Source organism: Neolamprologus multifasciatus, chromosome 17 (assembly GCF_963576455.1).
Source record: "Neolamprologus multifasciatus chromosome 17, fNeoMul1.2, whole genome shotgun sequence".
Lineage (NCBI taxonomy): Eukaryota > Metazoa > Chordata > Actinopteri > Cichliformes > Cichlidae > Neolamprologus > Neolamprologus multifasciatus.
Genome location: NC_140455.1, coordinates 8559473 through 8582178, shown reverse-complemented (window position 1 = coordinate 8582178; position 22706 = coordinate 8559473). Strand labels below are relative to the sequence as shown.

The 22706-nt window shown below is 40.0% G+C and overlaps 1 protein-coding gene across 1 annotated transcript; it reads left to right on the top strand.

The window, feature by feature from the left end:
* The first annotated feature begins 613 nt into the window (after positions 1 to 613).
* On the top strand, positions 614 to 15174 carry cp (ceruloplasmin). The gene is made up of 24 exons (XM_085137809.1): positions 614 to 943; positions 2559 to 2803; positions 2895 to 3107; positions 3367 to 3540; positions 3676 to 3767; positions 4880 to 5042; positions 5136 to 5274; positions 5364 to 5503; positions 5915 to 6055; positions 6142 to 6186; positions 6275 to 6489; positions 7046 to 7196; positions 7347 to 7559; positions 9314 to 9518; positions 10062 to 10201; positions 10379 to 10507; positions 11031 to 11137; positions 11221 to 11276; positions 11378 to 11449; positions 12909 to 13000; positions 13106 to 13245; positions 13329 to 13385; positions 14748 to 14853; positions 14941 to 15174. The coding sequence occupies exons 1-24, from the start codon at positions 783 to 785 to the stop codon at positions 14964 to 14966; spliced, it is 3222 nt and encodes a 1073-aa protein (XP_084993935.1). The 5' UTR covers positions 614 to 782; the 3' UTR covers positions 14967 to 15174.
* The last annotated feature ends 7532 nt before the right edge of the window (positions 15175 to 22706 follow it).

Sequence of the window (22706 nt, the reverse complement as noted above, 5' to 3'; positions counted from 1 at the left end):
CATGCAAATTGGTGCTCATTTTTTAGCAGTGTCCCCTCCCTAAACTGTGTGCACAGCGACCGTTTTCTCCTTGTTCCGAGAACCTTTACACCAAGATAAATTAGGAATAGTATTAATTAATTATCATAAACTGACTTTTAGCAAAGTAAACGCACAAGTAATGAATCCAAACACAGAGACATTTTTATTGGCTCAGTGAAATGAATCTGGTTGTGACACAAGGTCGTTTTCAACATTTAACCTCTTGCATTTAAAATCAAACATTTACTCAAAAGTCCACTTTTACGTAATTGGCCAAATATAACGCCGCTGGATTTTTTTTTGCTGAACAGAAAAACACTGATAACACAGATAAGAATCTTTAGATTCTTAAACGAACGATGTTGATTTTTAAAAACTTTATTTTGAGCTGTAGCGAAACTCTACAGGGGAGCAAATGATGAAGGTTAAGCCTAATCTCTTGGTGTTTGGATTTACGAGAACAAAACTGTTTGTGTTCTTATGCAAGTCTCGCCTGCTGATCGAACACCTGGCAGTCTGATGGTCAGTGACCTCTCTGTCCTGCTTGGCTGACCTCAGCCTTCGAGTCATCTGACGCAGTATAAAGACACAGAGCTTTAAACGTCGCTGAGACACACTGGTTGACAAACATCCAAGACTTTTGATTCTCTGCGCCGTGGGTCTTTATCTTCAAGTTCTGCGAGAGTATTAATAATAATTCAAATAAAACTAAGAGTCATCATTATCATCATCACCACTGTCAGCTTTTATTTTGGACAAAAATGCTGAGGCTGGATTTAAGGGCTGTTTTGCTGTTGTTTTGTGTGGTAACATGTGTTTCTGGGATGAGACGAGAGTACTTTCTAAAGATAGAGGAGGTGTCGTGGAACTATGCTCCAACTGGGATGAACATCATCCAAAACCGCTCAATCCAGGACGATGAGTAAGTGCGCACGATACATTTTCCATTTTATCACAGAGTCATAAATCAATATGAAATAAAGAATCAAAATGGGTACAATTACCCCCCCCCCCTCCCCAACACGACATGTTAATATTTGCTTCAACAGCAATTGACAAACAGGAATGATATGATCACTTATGGGCTGCAGATACTAATATAAGAGCACCGTTATAGCCTACTGAACGTATTGCACTGCATATGACAAATATATAAGTTAATATGAAGACACTGTGATGAAAAAATGGCAACTATATATTTATAAATGTACTTCTTGGATAATTTGGTATCCTGGTGTTGCTCATGCTGAATCACTGTCATGGGTTATTGGTTATTTACACGTGTACCATCACAGTGTTCGTACACGTGCTTCATCTTGTAGTCACAGGACCAGACTTATCAGCATAAAATCAGTTTTTGGTGATAAAAAAATACTTATTATTTATTATTGAGGTGGAGCGTAAACTTTGCCCGGTGCTTTTGCAGCTGGCCTTTTGCACGTGTATTTGTAGGAGTTTTTCTTTATTTAATATTTAAACGAATCATGCAAACTTGATTCATTAAGTGTTACTCGTTTGGCGCGAGAGGAAGGCTCGGAGCTGTTAGAGCAGTGTGAAAATTTTTATTCTGTCCTGTAACCCTTTCTTATTCCTGTAGCAGAATCTCAGTTGTGCTCCTCTATGAAAACCTACTGGGCTTGTTACGAAATGATGAGAATCGAGCTGATCTGAACTTCACACGTATACAAAAGAGATGTATCCGTTGTTTTACTGGTAGCCAAGTTACTTTTTATAGTGAGCAGATAAGTTTGAAGTCTGACATTTTTACCCAATACAAGGTCTCTGCATGCCTTTCCTCGACAGTCACTCTGTATTTTTTTCTGTCTTTCTTTACTTCTCTATGTCACCGCTGTTATATCACATATTGAAATGTCTGTCGGGGAATGTATAAGTGTGTTGGATTAATGTCTACATCTTGCAATAGCCTACATAGCAGGCTTTTCATATGCATCTCTACGCACAGCCTCACACAGCGCGCGTAACGGTGTTACGCGTTCTCATTCCCGACACGTTGGTACGTTACGCTGTGGGAGTGAGAACGGTCTCGTTACTCGATGCGCACAGTTACGCAGTTGAGCACTTAGTAACAGTATCATCATTAGCACTCAGCTGTGTTTTATGTTTTATGTTCTTCTACACATCATATATCTTATTACAGATTTCGGTGTATTTGGGAAGGTTTCGCCAAAGTGCAGCCTTTCTCTTGGATAAATCGCGCTCCAGTCTCAACCTGCCGGTTACATCATATATTTTATTTTATTCATATATATCAAAGCATAAGCATATATCAAACATATAGATTCTTTTCCAGCTTCCCCTCTCTTATCTCATTTGCTGTGCTATTTCAGGAAGAAAGACGCTGCGCGTTTTTGCCATTGGGACCTCAACCTTTTAGTAAATCTGACCCATGATGTCATTTGTGGAAAAAAAAAGTGTTAGAGACACTCAGTCTCTCTAGAAGCTTTACGTGTTTTAACTTACATAAGGACACATACACAAAACCACTCTCATGCATCTCTGCCTGAATCCCTCAACAGAGAAGCCTCCGTCTTTTTAAAGAGCGGTCCGCAGCGTATCGGCTCAACCTACAAGAAGGCTGTTTATAAGCAGTACAGCGACGCCACCTACAGGACGGAGTTGACAAAGGCGGAATGGCTGGGTTACCTCGGACCTCTGTTGATGGCTGAGGAGGGTGACACACTGATTGTCCACCTGAAGAACACAGCGTCCAGACCTTACAGCGCCCACCCACATGGTCTGAACTATACTAAAGGCAACGAGGGTGAGAAATGCGCAAACGGATGTACTACTAGAGTGGAGAAGAAAGGTTAACACATGCAATATGTGACTGTGTTTGTGGGTTCACTCCTCAGGAGCCCTCTATCCTGATGGCACGGGTCCAGAGCTGAAGCGAGATGATTCGGTAGCTCCTGGTCAAACAGTGACCTATGAGTGGACCCTCGCAGAATCCCACAGCCCAACATCACATGACAGCAACTGCATGACCAGATTCTACCATTCCCACGTCCGCCCGCCAAAAGACATCAACTCAGGGCTGATAGGGCCCCTCATCGTCTGTAAGAGAGGTACATTTACTCCACTAAATTTACTTAAGTACAACTTTAATATATTTTATTTATAGTCCAGTGTCTTTCAGAGCCAAACATTCTACCTTTTTCTCTTGTTAACATTATGTAACTATGTTTACATTATAGATTCATAATAGAACACAATAGACAGTTTTTAAAAACTTGTTTATTTTTATATTTATATCTATTTTTCATCCCCATTTTCTTTTGTTTTGGAAAGCACTGCCTGTCTTTCTAAATGTCCTCTCCTCTGCAGGAACTCTGGACTTACACGGCGATAGTTCAGCAGACTACCAGTATGCTCTGCTGTTCATGGTGTCAGATGAGAACTTCAGCTGGTACCTGGATGAAAACATCAGGACATACATCACAAATCCTGCCAGAAACCTGAAGGAGGACGAGGACTTCATTGAGAGCAACAAGATGCATGGTGAGAGGAAGCATCAGAATCAGAATCAGAAAGACTTTATTTATCCCAATTAACATATCATGCTAACAATTAGCATATCACCAGCAAGCTTGCATTTGCATCCCTGCACCATTTTACCCTCGCTATGTATTACAGGTATTAATGGTTTGCTGTATGGTAATCTTCGTGGACTGAGCATGTGCCAAGGCAACAAGATCCAGTGGCATTTGTTTGCATTAGGCAATGAGGTAATCTATGTTATATTATCACATCTCTATTCTTAATATTACTGTTACAGAGAATATTTTCAAAATATTCAACTGAGCATTTAATCCAAACAATTAGTTCAATTTGTAATGTTTACAAACATTTAGAAGAACAGGTTGGTTCTTTTAGGGGGTTCCAAAGTGGATCATTTGCCTCTATCTCACCCTGTTCACACTGACCCTCCTCTTTCACTTTATACATGAATCTTCTCTGTTGTCTTCCTCTTTCTCTCCTGCCTTTCCTTCCTCTGCACATGTCCATAATATCTCCATCTTGTCTCTTGAACTTTGCCTCCAAACAGCTTAACCTGAGCTGTCCTTCTGATGAACTCATTTCTAATACGGTCCATTCTGGCCACTCCCAACAAAAATCTCAACACCTCCAGCTTGGCCTCCTGTCTTTTCATTAGTGCCACAGTCTCCAAACCATCCATCACAGCAGGTCTCACTACTATCTTGGAAACCTTCCCTTTCACTCTTGCTGCTATCCTTCTGTCACAAATCACCCTGACACTCATCTCCAAGCACACTCCACCCTGTCTACACTCTCTTCTTCACCTTTCTTGTGTGCTGTCTGTTGTTTTGGATGGTTGGCTCAAGGTATTTAATTAAACTTGTCCATCTTCCCTCCCTCTACTCCTTGCATGCTCACCTTTCCACCTGCCTCACTCTCATTAACACACATGTTTCTGCTGACATTCCTCTTCTCGCCACCTCTCCAGGCTCTCTTCCACCTACTTTCAACTCTCAGGAGACAGTTTTTCAAAGACAGAAGGGGCTGTGGGCATTATCCTAATTGTTGCTAACTAAACCATGAGACACAGTCAGTCTCACAGCGGTTGTTCCAACCGAGTGCTTTCAAAGGTTCAGCTTTTTTAAGGATTTAAGTTTGCGTTGCTGAGACTGTTGCAGAAGTTTTCTACTGATAGTCTTTAATCAGATAAGGTTCAAGTTTAATAAAAATGTGAGCATGTGTTACTTTCTGTGTTACAGATTGCTTTCATTATTATTATTATAAGTTTCAGAATTGCAAAAAGGATTTCTAGTACATTCACCTCCTTGTGTAACATTATTTAATTATTATTTATCTACAGGTGGACATGCATTCAGTTCATTTCCACGGTCAGATCCTGACCACTATGAACCATCATACAGACACAATCAGTCTTTTTCCTGCTTTGAGCACCACAGCTGAAATGGTAGCTGACAACCCGGGACACTGGCTGCTGGCATGTAGTGTCAATGACCATCTGATGGGTGAGATTATGAATTACAATTCAGGGAAGGATACATTTCTGCACACAGATTAATAATGTATTCAGCATTGTTTTTTTTTGTGCTTTTGTCTAGCTGGGATGCAAGCTTTGTTTGAGATAAAGAAGTGTTTCCCCAATGTCCACAAGCCCCGGCCTCATGGAGAGCAGCGACAGTACTTCATTGCCGCTGAAGAAGAAGTTTGGGACTATGCTCCTACAGTGCCTACAGATGGGTTAGTTACTGTACAAACTGTCAGGAATGTAGAGGACCGCTGGTCTGTAGAGATCTTTCTTAATTTGAACTTTGCTTTTGTGTGAGCAGTGCGGCAGAAACGTTTGTAACCCGAGGTCGAAACCGCATTGGAAGCCGCTATAAGAAGGTTCGCTATGTGGAGTACACTGACAACACCTTCATGACAAAGATGCTCCGCAGCCCAGAGGAACAGCACCTTGGAATTCTGGGTAATTCAAGCTTGAGAGGTTTTGGAAAGTTTGATGTTATTAAAGAAATAACAACAGTGTCAACCTGTCACTGTAAAATAACATTTAACCATCGTTACAATACCTTTCAATCTATTGCGTTTGCAGACAGAATGACACAAGCGCACAAACGCTAACAAAACCATAACTGCCTCAGTTAATTACAGGTTTTTTGAATGAATTGCTTGTCAGAAATATAGTTATTGCAATTCAAAAGCACAGCAAAGTTGTGGAACATTTCCAAAAACTGCCATGACTCCTATTTGAACAAACTCATTTGGTTTAGTGTCTTAAACCATGTTGATAATCCCTCTAATTTTATGAGCTGTTATTATTAAAAACTATATTGCACCCTAACAGCATCTTATGCACGTTGCACGTTAATGTTTCCAGGTCCTGTGTTGAAGGCTGAAGAGAAAGACACTATCAGGGTGGTGTTCAAGAACAAAGCCAGTCGGCCTTACACAATACAACCTCATGGTGTACAGTACAGCGTGGAACAGGATGGCACACTGTATCACAATGAGTTGGAAGGTTAATGCATGTACATTCATAAGTAATGCTATCAGTGTTAATATCTGTTTCATCCATCTGAACTCTTCTTCTTTTCCTCTCTTCAGAGTCTTATACAGATAAGAAACTGCGGGAGCTGAAGAAGCTGCCAAGTAAGTGGAAGTCTGCAGTTGGGTATCATTTAGCATTTTGTTGATGCTGTTATTATTGCTAATGAGAATTCTCCATTTGCGTGCGTAGGGGTGGTGACTCCTCCCCCTGCTGCTCTGGTCAGACCTGGGATGGTGCACATCTATGAGTGGATGGTGCCTGTAGGTGCTGGACCCGTAGAAGGGGAGGCTGACTGTCTGACCTATCTGTACTACTCTGCTGTGGACCCTGTTAAAGATACCAGCTCTGGACTGGCGGGGCCACTTCTCATTTGTCGACCTAAATCGCTGAAGAAGGGAGTACAGGTGAGAGGAAAGTCAAAAAAAAACCCCAGCAAGTCAACATATTGTGTGGTTCAGGTTACAGAGCAAGTTACATCCTCCTGAATTTGGTATTATGAAGGTAGATATATTTGGAATAAAATGATTCACACCAGGCTGTGCAGTGGACATGTAAATTTTTAAAAAAAAATTCAAATAGAATTATCAGTAAATTATACAGAAAATATTGATGAAACAGGACTTGTTCTGCTGGCCTGAAACAAGTGTCTTGTGTTAGACTGAAAAAATGTTGCAGTTTCTCATAACAAACAGAATGAATCTTCCTGACATTCTGATATTCCTGACAGTGGCATCCAAGAGGTGGATCGCCTTAAGATCAATAAAATGTGCTTTTGGTTTTAGTCATCTAATATCCACAGCTCCTGTCTCCAGGCTGGAAAATCTCTTCCTAACCTGAGTGTTCAGTCCCACTCTAACATCACAGAAAAGAAAAAAAAAACCCCAATGTTTTGTGGCCTTCCTGGATTAATGAACCAAAATCTGACACATCACCTCTTCACCTCTCTCTCTTTTCATGCAGAAAAACTATAATAAAGAGTTTCACCTCATGGCCACTGTATTTGATGAGAACCTGAGCTGGTATCTCGATGACAACATTAGGACTTTCACTACTGCTCCCAACACTGTCAACAAGGAGGATGAGGGCTTCATCGAGAGCAACAAAATGCATGGTGGGTACAGTGTGAAGTTTCATTTTAGTCACCATGTAATAGTTAAATTGGGGACAGTTACTATTATCAACTAATGTCCTTTACTGGCTCAGCAATTCACCGTAACTTACCTAATCTCTGTGAGTAATATTTCTGTGTATTTCTTTTTAGCCATCAATGGGTTCGTGTATAACAATCTCCCAGGGCTGACCATGTGTAAGGGCGATAAAGTATCATGGCACCTGTCAGGACTGGGGTCAGAGACAGACATCATCAGTCTTTACTTCCAGGGCAACCGTTTCATCTATGAGCAGAACAGACGGGACACCATCAGCGTATTCCCTCACATCTCACACACTGTCACTATGGAGCCGGACAGCATGGGTATGGAGCTTTGAACCCTTATTTATGTTGTTCTGTTTAGTTACACTTTAGGTGTGGCCCATGCATACAAAAACATTAAAAGCCCAAAGTTCAAGTTCAAATGAAATATAGAGGTAAATGGGTTGAATTGATTTATTGGCAGCTACAGCAGCTGCCAATAGGAAACTTACATTAATCATTTGAAAATGATTGACACTATTCTCTCTTTTATTTTAAACAGAATGGCATCACAACAAAACAGATTAAACTTAATTAAAAATGTCCGACTATCTGCTGGTCTGACCTAGCAGACGCATGGATTTACCTAGATGGGTGATGTCAAAGATGCACCCTGTGGGCCAGAACTGGTCCAATCAAAGATTCACTGGATACTTTTTGAAAGATGTGGAAACTCCACAACAGTGCAGAAGAAATTTGTACTTTTACCTTAATGTCACCTTAAAGAACTGTTTGTCTGTCTTCCTTCTCTCACCCCAACGCGTTGTGGCAGATGGCCGCCCCTCAGTGAGCCTGGTTCTGCTGGAGCGTTCTTCCTGTTAAAAGGGAGTTTTTCTTTCCCACTGTTGCCAAAGTTCTTGCTCATACGAGGCCATCTGATTGTTGGGTTTTTCTCTGTACGCATTATTGTAGGGTCTGCCTTACAATATAAAGCACCTTGAGGGGATGGTTGTTGTGATTTGGCGCTATATAAATAAAACTGAATTGAAGTTGCCATGACAGCGGTTGTAAGAACCATTGAAGTGGACATGAAACACTAAATGTATTAAGGTTAATTTATCCCATGGAGTAGTGCCATGTCTGTGAAGCTGGGTTTAATAAATAAGTGCTTGAAGTTACAGTTTCTAGAGCATGTGTAGCGCCGTTTTGTCCGAGTAAAGAATGTGACATCACTGGGTTGGTCTAGTTGGCTGTTGCTAATAGTCTTACATTAATTTGGAAAACAAGACTAAAACTAAAAATCAGTCGAATGACCTTCATGCAATTTAACCCCCAGTTCTACTGAGGTTCTCTCTTTTCCCAAGCAAATGCAAACAGTTTACAACGTAACATATTACTATGTGTGCATCATGCCATGAATATAAGTAGGTTTCCTACCGAAGCATGATTAGGAATCTTAACATCCATCAGCATGAGTCACTCTGATACAGAAGTCTGAATCATTGCTGAATTTACATTTACAGCCTTCTTACTCAAAGACATTACCCTGAGGAAATGTGCTTAAGTCAGGGAGCTATGCTGGTGCATTTCTTTGATTTGTGACAGATTAGCATACACATTGATGGCTGCACACAAACATGCACACATTGATTTGTGACAGTAGGTTGCAGTTCTTAGACTGACTCAGTGCACAAAAGCTAAAAAGGTACTGTTGAAATGTTACATATTTTTAAGGCATCGCAGACTGTTCATCATTTGTTTTGTTGGATAGTTCAGTAAATGGGAATGATTTCAGAATGGAAAAGTAAACATGAAATACAATTACCCTTACTATGACCTTGGCCATTAAATCTTCAAGAAGTGTTGAGTGAGAAGACTTGAGAGCTAATTCCAAAAAAAGGACAAGTGTCATGATTTGGTGCATTGCAGACTGAGCTAGGAAGGTAAAAAAAAAGTGGTTTAAGTGTTAAAAAACAACAACATTTGGACAAAACAACAAAACCAGAGAATATAGTCAAAAGAGCACATTTGTGTTCAATGTAAATCCAACAGTCACATTGTGTGTTACTGTATCTGCGTGCGTGTATGTGTTTTAGGTCAGTTTGAGGTGGTGTCTGCTACAGTCAACCATTACCGTAATGGGATGAGGGCCAACTACACGGTAGAGAAGTGCAGCATACTTCATCGTCAGAGTGAGATGATGTTACATTCAAAAACCTACTACATCGCTGCCATGGAAATAGACTGGGACTACGCTCCAAACCGCACCTGGGAGGTCGAGATGTTCCGCGGCATGGAGAGGTATCAGCTGTAGGGCACGAGCCTGCGAGCAGCCGTAGAAACAAATACAGTATACCAGCAGCACATATATGTAACTCTTGTGCGTATACCTTTATACAGTATACATTATGTATTTACATTATGAAGTTTATGAAACATCACAGAAACCAATATAACAAATTTAGTAAAGTTTAGGGAAAAAAGTGTCCCATTGTTACATGAGAATGCTCATTATTCTAAACATGCAGACTGAGTTTCTTAATGCCTTTTATGGTAATAAACTGTTTTTGGACATTACAATAGGAACACAAAAATAACAGTGACCAACCAAACAGATGTCAGTATTATATTATAAAGTTTATTCTGTGTATAGCAGAGCACTATACTATTTTTAGGATATGAAACTGTCGTAGATTGTGGTAGGAGTGCTGAGAAAGAATTAAATAGTAATGCTGGCAAATCGAGTTGCCTTTGGTTGCCTCTTATATAACAGTGAAAACTTGTTATAGTGGAACTGCAGCTGTTTTAGTAAATCAAAATGTGTTGGTGACTCTCTCGCTGCAGTCCTGCCCCCATCTTTCTGGACAAGCAGGGTGGATTCATAGGCTCTCGTTACAAGAAGGTCGTCTACCGACAGTTCACCAGTGACAAGTTTACCAAACAGGTCGAAAGAACCGCTGATATGGAGCACCTCGGCATTATGGGTGAGTACATCGAAGAGACCACTGACACATACTGTACAAATTCATATTTTGCCATAAAGTTTTTGAAGCTCTGACGAGAATACATTGTTGGTGCAGTAAAAACCACTGATTGTAAATAACACATGATGTAACATCTTAAGCTCCAGTTGGTACTTAAAACATTTGCCTTCTCTTTAGGTCCAATGATTCACGCTAATGTTGGAGACAAAGTTAAGGTGGTTTTCAAGAACATGGCAACCAGACCATATTCTATTCATGCACACGGAGTCAAAACAGAAAACCCCAGCGTCCACCAAACCCAACCAGGTACAGAAATGACTAGAAATAATAGAAGCGGATGGAACAAAAGGACACAATCAATAAACAATTTCAGTCACTGTGGAACTTTTTTATGACTTCAGCAGAATAAATGTGTTTTTTTGAGAACACAGAAAGGGCATACAGTATTCTGGGGTGGCTGTAGCTCAGGTGGTAGAGCAGGTCATCTACTGATCGGAAGGTTGGTGGTTCGATTCCTGGCTTCCCCTAGTCTGCATGCCAAATATCCTTGGGCAAGATACTAACCCCAAATTGCTCTCCGATGCATCCATCGGAGTATGAATGTGTGTGAATGTTATCTAGAAAGCACCTAGAGAAATGTGCTTGTGTGAATGGGTGAATGCACAAGTTGTGTAAAGCGCTTTGAGTGCTCAGAAGAGTAGAAAAGCGCTATATAAGAACCAGTCCATTTACCATATTCCATCTACTCTTCTTTTCTCTAATGGATTATGCCACGTTCTTAATGTATAAATGGTGTCCAAAACACTAAAAACTACAATGTGTTTCTCAGGTGAAATTCACACCTACTACTGGTATGTCAACAAGAACACTGGACCAACAACAGAGCAAGAGGAGTGCTCTGTGTCAGCGTACTACTCTACTGTTGATGTTGCAAAGGTACGATGATGTAGGCAAGATCAAACACAGCACAGGCAATAACAAGTACCCACAGACTTACATGTTGTCCCCTGCCCCTCCAGGACCTTTACAGCGGACTGATTGGTCCATTAGTCGTCTGCCGCCGTAGTTGGGGCAGGTGAGTATCTACATGTTCACCTGCTTGATGTACAGCACAGCACACATTCTGTTTATGCAGTACCACATAATAAAGTATGATAAAATCTTTGCGTCTTCCAGGACTTTAGGACTGAAGAAGGAAGTGGAAGAGTTTGCACTGCTTTTCCTGGTTTTTGACGAGAATGAGAGTTGGTAAGTAGCCTTTGAAACTTCTGCTTTCTCTATTCAGCAGGCAATACATGCTAAAATGACACAAATTTGAAGTAAAAGGATCCAACCCAATTTCTTAATTCCAATTCAAAATTACATAATCCTCCTTAAATTCACATGCTTGCAAACTCACTGAGGGTAAATCAGATGGAATGGACGCAGCTGAGTTATGAGAGACAGGTGACATCAATCAGGAGAAGACACTTCAAAGTAAAACACAAAGCAAGGTAACTACAAAAGTAGAATGGGACATGAACACCATAACTGAAACACGTGAAGACTGACACATGAATCAACAGAACAAAGGTTAATACAGCCTTTTTTTTTTTGCCTTAGCTGGCTCGACAAAACCTAAAATTCCACTAAGAGATAACAAGTATTATGATGGTGGTCATCAGCTTACCCTGTTAAGCAGTGATTTCCACTTCAGGCTCTGTATGCACTCACATTTAAAGGGGCGTTTCACAAGTCATGTGACTTCTCAAAGGAGTCCACACAAAACGATTCCCATGAGTGTCCCCTTCTGATAACTAGAGATGTTATCAGGTGATAAAATGCTGAACAAAAAAATAACATTACAATAAATCACAAATTTATGGAGATTGATTGTGCAGAAAAAACATCAACCTTTAAAGAAAAAAAAACTTTAACCTGCACAGAGCTGTAAAATAAACATTTTAATTCAAGTTAACTATTTTATCACCGATTGAGCCTCTGTTTGTTTGTTAATAAGTAATCATAAGAAGTATATCAGTATGATAAGTAATTATTAGTTATTTATTTTTTATGAAACAGAACTTTAAACTCAACACTCACTAAGCCATTAATCTCACTTTGTAGGACAGTCCTCAGGAGGACAGTGACTACAACTGCAAATTCATGAACCAAACCCCAAAAAACAAAAAGAATGAAATCCACTCCTAGAAAATCACAAGGTAATGGGGCGACCATAGTTCATGTGGTTGGGAAGCTCATCTGTAACTGGAAGGTTGCCGGTTCAAACCCCCAGCTCTCTCTGTCCTGGTCGTTGTGTCCCTGAGCAAGACACTGTACCTTACCGCCTACTGGTGTTGGCCAGAGGGGCCGATGGCGCGATATGACAGCCTCGCTTCTGTCAGTCTGCCCTAGAGCAGCCGTGGCTACAACTGTGGTTTTCCTGCACTAGTGTGTGAATGTGAGAGTGAATGAATAGTGGAATTGTAAAGCACTTTGGGTGCCCATATAAATGCAATCCATTATTAAAGAAAAACCAGAGCCTCAGTCACAAAAGAGCAAATAAAAACAGCGATCCAACACTAAATACGCAAACAGAATTCTAAAACAGAAGCAGAGATCCACTCTGAGGACCAGGACAGCAGGATATGATGCTTAGCTGAATTTTCCTGCAGCGCCGCCTGAAACAGGAAGGGCTGTATATTTATGACTGCTGCTTAAACTACAGGTATCTGGATGAAAACATCAGAGCGCAGATCAGGAACCCTCGCCCAAACTTAAAGGATCAGGAAGACTTTATAGAGAGCAACAAAATGCACGGTGAGACAAGCAGACACGTACAAAAGGATTTTTGAACTTTTTTGTTTTTTCATCTACACATAAAAAAAAATAAATTTCTTAAAATGTGTGCATGTTTGTGTGCAGCCATCAATGGATATGTGTATGCTAACCTGAATGGTCTGAACATGGAGGTGGGTGATAAGGTGTACTGGTACCTAATGGGAATGGGCAATGAAGTGGACATACACACAGCACACTGGCATGGCCATAGTGTGGAATATAAGGTATATAGAAATGATTCAAAAATACCTTCTCACACAATCACACAGTATATAAACTCAGTTCACAAATGCTCTTTTCTCTGCAGCTGGGTGGAGGTGCTCACCGTGCTGATGTGTATGAGCTGTTTCCAGCCACCTTTCAGGTGAGATTTCAAAGGAATGGCTTCTTTTAAGAGCTGAGTCTTTCCTCTTTGACGTTAAGGTCTGGTGTGATTCACTTTAACACTAGCATGAAGGTGGATGACTTTAATTGCATGTGGTCAACCATCCAAAGGAAGAGAGAAGAGAGGTTATGAAGAGAGTGCAAGCAGGGAGGAGTGGGCGGAGATGAGTGAAAGTTAGAGAGACACGACTGAAATGTTTCGGACACTTGCAGAGCAGGAGGAAAAGAAGAAGTTCATGAGATGAAGGCAGATGATGCACTCTGTCAAAGCTGAAAGAAGAAGAAGAAAAAATAAACAATTACACGAGTAATGTAAACTCAAAATCACAATCATTATGCACCTTACCATTAAATTTAGTCTTCTAACATTATGAAATAAAAATGAAAAGAAATGTGATTGTGAATAAATTGTAAGATTTACAGAAATAATTTAATAAACTTTTGAATTTTTTCACAGTGTTTGAAAAGTACAGGTGGCAGGAGAGACATTCATAAAATAGTCGTGAAACTTCATTTATGGTACATTTGTATATAATTAGCATTCCTTTAATTTGACCACTGTCACGTGGAAGATGAGAGGTGTGGACCCAAATGCAGACACAGATGCAGGGGAATAATTAAACAGAAAACGAGCCTTTATTTTGGCTGATGAACCACTAAAGAAACAAAAGCTCAGGGAAACCGAGAGAAGCAAACTAAACCTAAACCGGGTGAAGCTACAAATAATAACACAGGGAACAGAACCTAACAACAGGGAACATGGCAGATGAAACACTGGGAATGACAAACAGGTTTGATATGCAGACACAGAGCAAACCATGCACTAAATATACACACAAGGTAACAAGGAAATGGCACACAGGATGGAAACACAGCTGAAGCTAATTAGACAAGGCAACGGGGAAGCAAAACCAGATATGTGAAACATGGAAACACAAGACCTACACAATAAAACAGGAAACTGGGGGAACATGACACAGGAGTGAAGAATAGGCAGACGAGAGACATGTTGGACCGGGGAAACATGGATAAACCACAAGGAGGAGAAACAAGACACAACACACATAAGCACAAACACAGATAGGGGGCAAAGACATGAGGGGAGCCTAAATGTACAACGGTAAACATGGTGGTAATCCTGAGGTTATTCTGAGAATAATAAACCATCACACAACAAGTCATAAAAACACAAGAGACACAAAAAACTGGGTCAAAAGCACCCAGAACCATGACAACCACCTTAAAACACAAAGTCTAAGCAATTTATCCAACAGAATTAGGAAATTGAACTTTAATTGTGCAGCTATTGAGTCATGTGATTTTCTATCTACTTTCTTTTCAGACAGTAAAGATGCGTCCTCAGTATCCTGGTACCTGGCTGCTCCACTGTCACGTCACAGACCACATTAAAGCTGGCATGGAAGCCATGTACACTGTTATTGAAAAACGTAAGGAACCAGTCTGAGAAGAAAAATTCAGGCAAATAAAAATGAGGATGCTGTGTTGGTGATAACTTGTTTGTTTATCTTTGACAGCAAAGAAGAGTGGAATCTTTGGCTGAAGGAAAAGCGAGAGACGAGTAAAAGGACGATGTCAGTGCCTTAGTTTACTAAATGTCTCCGTTAATGATGCATAGCAGAAACTTAACATGGAATCAAACATTACCAACAGTTATTGTATAATAAAATGTCTTTTTTATAATCATTTTTGCTCAGTAACTTTTCTAAAGACTGCCAGACTGTAGTGAAATAAATAATAATTAAAAAATTAATTTAAAATCAAAGTTACTGTGTTTGGGTTTCAGTATCAGTAGCAGGGGACACTGTGGCCTTACAGTTCACATTTATGGAGCCATCAGTCACAGTTGTCAAGATTGTCTGTTTGTGTGTGTGTGTGTGTGTGGAGTCTTTCCTTTTTAAGTATATGATTTGGTAATTGTGTTTGACAAAAAAAACTTTCTGATTTGATGAGATTATCACACAGTAAATATTAATTCATGAAATTCACAAAAGAGGAAACTTGGATTAAAGGGATGTAGAAAAAAAAGCTGAGGAGGCGGAGGGTCAGGTTCAGTTATGGTGCTGTGCCACATGAGTAAATGATTTGTTTCCCTGCATGCTGTGTGGTGCTGCTGGTATTTATAAGTTAAGAAAATGCGGAGCGATCCGTGTAAATTGTGTGCTGAAATCAGACCTATTATTTGCATGCATTTTGAGGGCAGTAAATATACTATATGATCCTATGAAATAATCAACAAAAATCTATTTTTAAAAAGAATTGAAAATGTCCAGATTTTAGTCCTTGCATATTATTATGTTTTGAGTGACTGTGCATGTTTGTGTGCAGAACATCTGATATTAAATGTGTCTTCATTTAAGTTTTCTCAAGAAACAGTGAACAATCAGACAGTTTTGACACAATCAAATACTTTGAAGAAGGAAATAAACTCTCATATTAGAAAACAATGAACAAGTGGTTTGATTTTGGTTCTGAGGCTATGCAGTTGTGGCAGACTGAGGCAACCGGCTACAAAATGCTCCTGTGCAGAAGGAATGGGTCACCCAGACTAGACAATGGAGGGACTCACCAAGCGGTATATTAAACAGCTCAGCAAGGCCGTGCTGCAAAACCCACAGTATACGCTCAGTGGTGAGCCATCACAGTTATTCAGTCTTTGTGGTAAACCTCTGTGTAGATTATAGGTCACTGGGTTTCCTTCTCTGAAAAGTTAATGTTTCAAAGAAACTGCAGGAACTTTTTTGTTTTACAACAATCATTACTTACTAATTACTGACCATAGGTCTGGTTTTTCTTTTTATGTGGTCTTTTTCAGCTTTATTAGATACATTTAGTAAAGAAATGACAGAAAAGCAGGCGCAGAGAGAGAAGACATGCAGCAAAGGACTGTGGGTCGGACTCAGCTATATGGCATGTGGGTACCCACTCGGCACGCTGAGCTAAACCGGTGCCCAGGTCTGGTTTTTTATCCAATTTTCAGGTTAAAATTTCTAGAAGCTAATTTCTTCTACAGATGTTAAAAATCGTTAACCGTTAAAACTTCTTAAGTTAGACTCATGCAAACATCCACATTTAAACATCAGTCTAAGTAGACATACTGGGAGTTTTACATGTATGTTCATGTGTCATACAATCATGCTTTATTAATGATTATGATCCAAAAATTGGTTAAGTAATTGTCTAAGATGTCACATCTCATTCATGTGGTTCATTTATGCTACAGTTTATTTTTTAGCAAATAAAGCAAAAACATTAGTGGGAAAGTGAATTTCACAATCTAAGATCTCTAAATAATCTTAAAATATAAACAACGTTTGCAACTTTTGCACTGTTCTCTCCCGGTTACGCTTTTTAATTAGGCACTGTATTCTCTTTATCATACTTTATGTGATAAAGTACAATGAATGTCAGCTGTAAGCATGTCAGCAGTGAATGAAAACAAACAAACAATAAAAACAAACAAAAACGGGTCTTAAGGGTTATGTCTGTGGGCATAGGTGTGCAATTGAGATAAAGTTCTTAAAGCACATAGAATAAATAACTTTTTAAAAACTTATTTAAATTTCTTGCTGTGAAACACAGCCAGTCATTTGTGACATGTGTCACAGCCAGTCATGTGGTTGTACTAGAAAGCATTTGGAGTAACCAGTAAGACTGGAAAGCACTACATAAATGCCAGTCCATTGCAATACTTCAGTGAGGGCTCAGTCTGGGCCACCATTAGGTGGCAGGATTGCCACTTTAATGAATGTAGGAATTCCTGCAGAGCTGAAGACACAAATTAGTGTAAAGCAACTCAGACGTCCCAGACGCGTTTGTCTGTTTTACCTAGTGTGAGGTCTCGTTTTCTGTAAACTTGTACATTTAATATACATCTCTTCTTATTTCCTGCATTAAATTTACATGAGAACCATGGGAAATGTAGGCTGTTTAATGCAGATGTCACTGTGCTGTATAGTATTATAGTTCAAATTTCTTCTTCTGAAACCCAGGTTCCACTTTTCTTCCAGCTGATGTCACTGCTGCAGCTCACGGGGATTCTGTGATGGAAACGCGACCTTTTGAGCCTGGCAGTGTCCCACAGTGGCACCTTTAGGGTGGCTGGCTCCGCTAGCAGCAGTAAATCCACAGGTACTGATGAGAAATTCAAAGCTTCAATCGCTGCTCATCTGAAACACACCACACAGAAGGGATCCAACAGCTCCTATAAAATTTCTCCAGAATTCTTGGAGACCATATGGTGCAAAGAAAAAAAATGTGCTTGAGAATACAGCTCGGTATTCTTTAAACACAAAATGAGATGAGTTGCTTTCAGTATCCCAAACTCCTGTAGGACCCTCAAACACATTTTAAAAGTAAATATATGTTTTGACAGGCATGTGAGGGGCCAATTGTTCTCTGATTTTGCACTTTTATTGTTGAGGGGATCTGAGATTGTGAAGATTACCTATCACATTCACACAACTGGCACAAACCAGAAATGTATATGCCACACACGCAAGCATGCTCACACACAAAGACACACAGACACACACACGCAGACGCTGCCTTACTGAGTGCAGATCAGTGTCTAAGCAGCCACCTGCAGTCCCCCATTAGCTGGGAAGGAAATGGAATTGAAAAGATTCAGACCATGAAATGTGGCCAATAATGCCAGCTCTGATCTAAACCTGTACTGAATCTCAATGATGTAGTAAAAGCACTGACACATTCAGCTTGTGAAACCTTACCTGACACACATCACTCTAAGCTATGGATCTGTCCCTGCTGCCGAAGCTGGCTGAAGCTGTCACAGCTGTCCTCACTGATGCGGCTAATTTAATGCTGAGCATCAGACGGCAAACCAACAAAATCAGACGTGTTAATGTCGCAGCAGCAGCTTCATCCTTGGCATCATGGTGTTGGGTTTTTATTAAGTATTAGTAGAGATTGTGTTTCCCTTTGAGCGTGTTTGACACATTGCCTTGATGTGCAGGTGTGTTATGAAATGTTGACTCAACAGTGTCCTTAAGACACCGGTGTATTCTGATCTAGTTTGTTTATAGTGGCTATATAAATACGGACCTCTCAAATATATTGTTTCATTAGCAAAGTTTGAAAAAGATTATAGCTTACCAGTCATGAGAGTGAAGTAAACTGGTTAGGGAATTCAAAAATTAAGTAAAACTGATCACTATTCCTAAAATCCTAAATGTGGCGAGCTAAGTTACACTACAGTCTACTCTTCACTTTGACTGGCTTAATATGGATAATTAACTTCATTGTAGGGCACTTTGTTACCCACTTTACCAAGTTCATGACAAGCAGATTTTAATGAAGTAGCGCAACGTTCACGGATCGCCTGTTTGACAAATTGTTGAATGCCCAAAATGTATCTGCATATTATTGAGCTACGGCCTGAAACGGAAAACGCAGCGTTAATTTTACATGGTGATCTGCATCACTCGACAGGTGCATTGGTCACTTGGTTTTGTAAACGTGCACCACTTTCAACTGTGGGAGGGCATCACCTCCTGTCCTCTCATGAAGGATGATTCAGTGGATCCTCTTCTGAAGGAAGTAGTTAAAATGAATCACAGAAGCACTTTTGCTTAGTTTTTTAAAGAATTTGACCAGCCAAGCAGGCATTTATGGGTCTCTTCACTTGATTCAGATCATTCCTAGCAATATAGACGGTTCAACCACAACCTCAGTATTGTGTCCCTCTGTCTTTAATAGATTGTCTCGTTACCCACCTGATTTTACTCCCATTCCTCGCCATCTAACTCCTCCTTGCAGTTATTTTTGGATTGTGTTTGGATGGATTCTTCCAGTGTTTGCTGGACTTTTTTGTTTGTCATTAATTTCCATTAGATGTATTTTTGTTTGCGTTTTGTTTGCGTAAAGTTTCTGTTCAGTGATCATTTCAGGACACACCAGACCTATCTGGTTGTGCTTATCGCAGCATTTTTAGCACCTACTCAAAAAAACTCCAGTCATTTTTAATATGCTTTTAATACTTCTTGGTCAGAACCAACATAATAGTAAAAAGGCTGCAAAATTGTAGTAGCAGTAGTTAAAGTTCAAACCAGTTCCCATCAGTTAACAAGTTCTTTGTTTGACTAAAAAATATTTAAAGGTAGCAAGAGGTGAAGACAAAATTAAAAAACAAAAAAGAAAAAAAAAAACAGCTTGCAAAGCAGATTGCCTAGGCTCAGATGCATGTCAGTAATTAATTCATTCTGTGAACAGGAGAATTTGCAGAGAGATTTTGCAATAACAATAAACTTTCATACTGCAAACATTCAAATTAGGGTTACAAATGCTTTCAGTTCACCTACAGGCAAACAGTATTAAACCCCAAAGTTTTTTTTGTTATTTTTATTACTTTCTACATATGAAGCAAGATATATGGAATTATGTAGCAAAGAAAATATTGATAAATAACTCTAAGTGTGTCTTATATTTTAGATTCCTCAATGATGCTGACCTTTGCTTTTTTGACCGCGCTGCAAACCCTTGGCCTTCTCTCAGTGAGCTTCATGACGTAGTCACCTGAAATGGTTTTCACTTCACAGGTGTGCCTTGTCAGGGTTCATTTGTGGAATTTCTTGCCTTCTTAATGGGGTTGGAACCATCAGTTGTGTACACAGCTGACAGTCCTATTTGACAGTTGTTAGAATTCATATTATGGCAAGAACCAGCCAAGTAAAAACAAACAACAGTCCATCATTACTTTAGGAACTGAAGGTGAGTCAGTCTTTGAATGTGTCCCCAAGTGCAGTTGCAAGAATGATCAACTGCTAGGACAACACTGGATCACCTCTGCTGCTAATTCACCAGCCTCAGAAATCACAATTTAACAGCACCTCACATTAGAGCCTAGATTAATGCCACACAGTGTTCCAGTAGCAGACATATCTCTACATCAACTGTTCAGAGGAGACTGTCCGGATCAGGCCTTTATGGTCAAATAGCTGCTAAGAAACCAAGACTAAGGAAAAGGAACAAGCAGAAGAGATTTGTTTGGGCCAAGAAACACAAGGAATGGACATTAGACCAGTGGAAATCTGTACTTTGGTCTGATGAGTCCAAATCTGAGATTTTTGGTCCACCCGCTGTGTCTTTGTGTGATGCAGAAAAGGTGAACAGATGGTCTCTACATGCCTGGTTCCCACCATGAAGCATGGAGGAGGAGGTGTGATGGTGTGGGGGTGCTTTGCTGGTGTCACTGTTGGGGATTTATTCAAAGTTGAAGGCACATTGAACCAGCATGGCTCCAAAAGCATCCTGCAGCGACATGCATCCCGTCCAGTTTGCATTTAGCCTCCAGGCTATATAAGCGCTATTTGACCAAGAAGGAGGGTGATGGAGTGCTGCGTCAGATGGCCTGGCCTCCACAGTCACCTGACCTAACCCCAATCGAGATGGTCTGGGATGAGATGGACCGCAGAGTGAAGGCCAAAGGACCAACAAGTGCTCAGCATCTCTGGGAACTCCTTCAAGACTGTTGGAAAACCATTTCAGGTGACAACCTCATGAAGCTTATTGAGAGAATGCCAAGAGTGTGCAAAGCAGTAATCAAAGCAAAGAGTGGCTATTTTGAAGAACCTAAAATATGAAACATGTTTTGAGTTATTTCACATTTTTCTGTATACTAAATAATTCCATATGTGTTCAGTCTTAGTTTTGATGCCTTCAGTGAGAAACTACAATGTAAATAGTCATTGGAAGTGTTATCAGTGTTGCGGAAGTTGGGCAACATTCACAGTAATTGTGAGTGCATCAACATGTATGATGAGGTGAAAAAAAAGGGCACCAAAGAAACAACAGACTGAAATTCTGTACAAGGACCGGACAGCAGAAGACTGAATCAAAATGACTTTCTCTGTTGATGCCTCCTTTTGACCATTTGGGACAATATGCAAAACGTTGAGCCAACAGTGGAGCTTCCCTGGTCTCTCTGCAGAGTTGCATCTCATGCAAAACAAAGAATTTGGTGCTAGTTTTCCAGTTTGATGGAGCCCCTTGTCTCACTAGATAACTAGATAAAAAAGATAAAATGGGATCCTGTGAATTTTGATCAGCTTGGAGAACTAATAATGCAAGAATGGATCCTCATTAGTCTGGATTTGGCCCAAAGTTCTGATATCCATCATGTCACAGAGAACTGCAGAATGTAAGAAGAAGAAGAAGGATCAACACTGTAAATATTCTTTTCATAACTTTGATTTAACTATCAATAAAATTCTTTGAAACATATGAAATGCTTATGATTGTTCTTCACTATAGTAAAGAGATCCATAAAAAAATAATCCAAATAAAAACTGAATGAAACAAAATGTTTTCTTCTGCCAGCTTCTAGCTTCTCACTACTAAAGATGGATACTAAATGGTTGTTCTGGCTACAGCTGGACAGAGGACCTATCAGGACTAATCACCTGCGACATCAGCATGTTAGAAGCAGAAGGCTGGTGTTGCCTGCAGTCATATCTCTCCCTCACCAGGCTCTCTGAGCAGATTCAACATGAGCTTAATTAATGATTTGATAACTGCAGAGGCGTTAAAAGGAGCATGGAGACGAGCATTAATCCCATATAAAAGAGCTAAACTGGTTAGTGATGTGTGGTGAGGAGGCTTCTTACATGCTCACGCTTATTCTGATTGGCTCAGTGTGAGCTCACCAGCATGCTGAGAGTAAGACCGAAGTAAGAACTAAAGAAAGCAGATGTTTATGGAAGGGTGTATCAGTGTGAACCTTCACACTGCAGGGAGCAGCGGGTAGTTATTAAATCTAGATGGAGATGTCATCTGTAAGATATGCAAGTCAGTTTGGATGAATAAAGGTGGGAGGATTGGGCGCTGTAGGGTTGTGACTGGTAGTTCAAAACACCATAGGTGGATTTCTGAAAAGCTTCAATTTGCACAAGTGGTCAAGGAATCTACTGAGCTTCACCTGCTATGAAGGAGACCACAAAATGAGCAGATGCGGATGGATGAAGTTTGGTTATTTCACTTGAGAGAATATATTTTTGTTGTAAAAACTTTTGCATGAAATACATTGCTATGAGTTTTTGGTACCAACCAGAGGACAATGATCACAGTTTTTTATTTGCATATGTATTTTTTATTACCTCCGGCAAACAGGTAATGTCTTTGGTAGCATTTACATGCATCTAAAACTGCTGAAGCTGCTGTGACACTCAAAGTATAAATGACGGCTTTATAACCAATTAGCTTGACCAGTTTCAGTTTGTGGCCTTCGTCTGGATCATAAAAGTATTTGCATGTGCTTTATTAATAT

Excerpts from the sequence above, each read along its gene's own strand:
- cp (XM_085137809.1), top strand. The coding sequence starts at position 783 with ATGCTGAGGCTGGATTTAAGGGCTGTTTTGCTGTTGTTTTGTGTGGTA. Across the intron at positions 2,804-2,894 it reads CTATACTAAAGGCAACGAGG|GAGCCCTCTATCCTGATGGC; the intron begins GTGAGAAATGCG and ends TTCACTCCTCAG. Across the intron at positions 3,768-4,879 it reads TGTTTGCATTAGGCAATGAG|GTGGACATGCATTCAGTTCA; the intron begins GTAATCTATGTT and ends ATTTATCTACAG.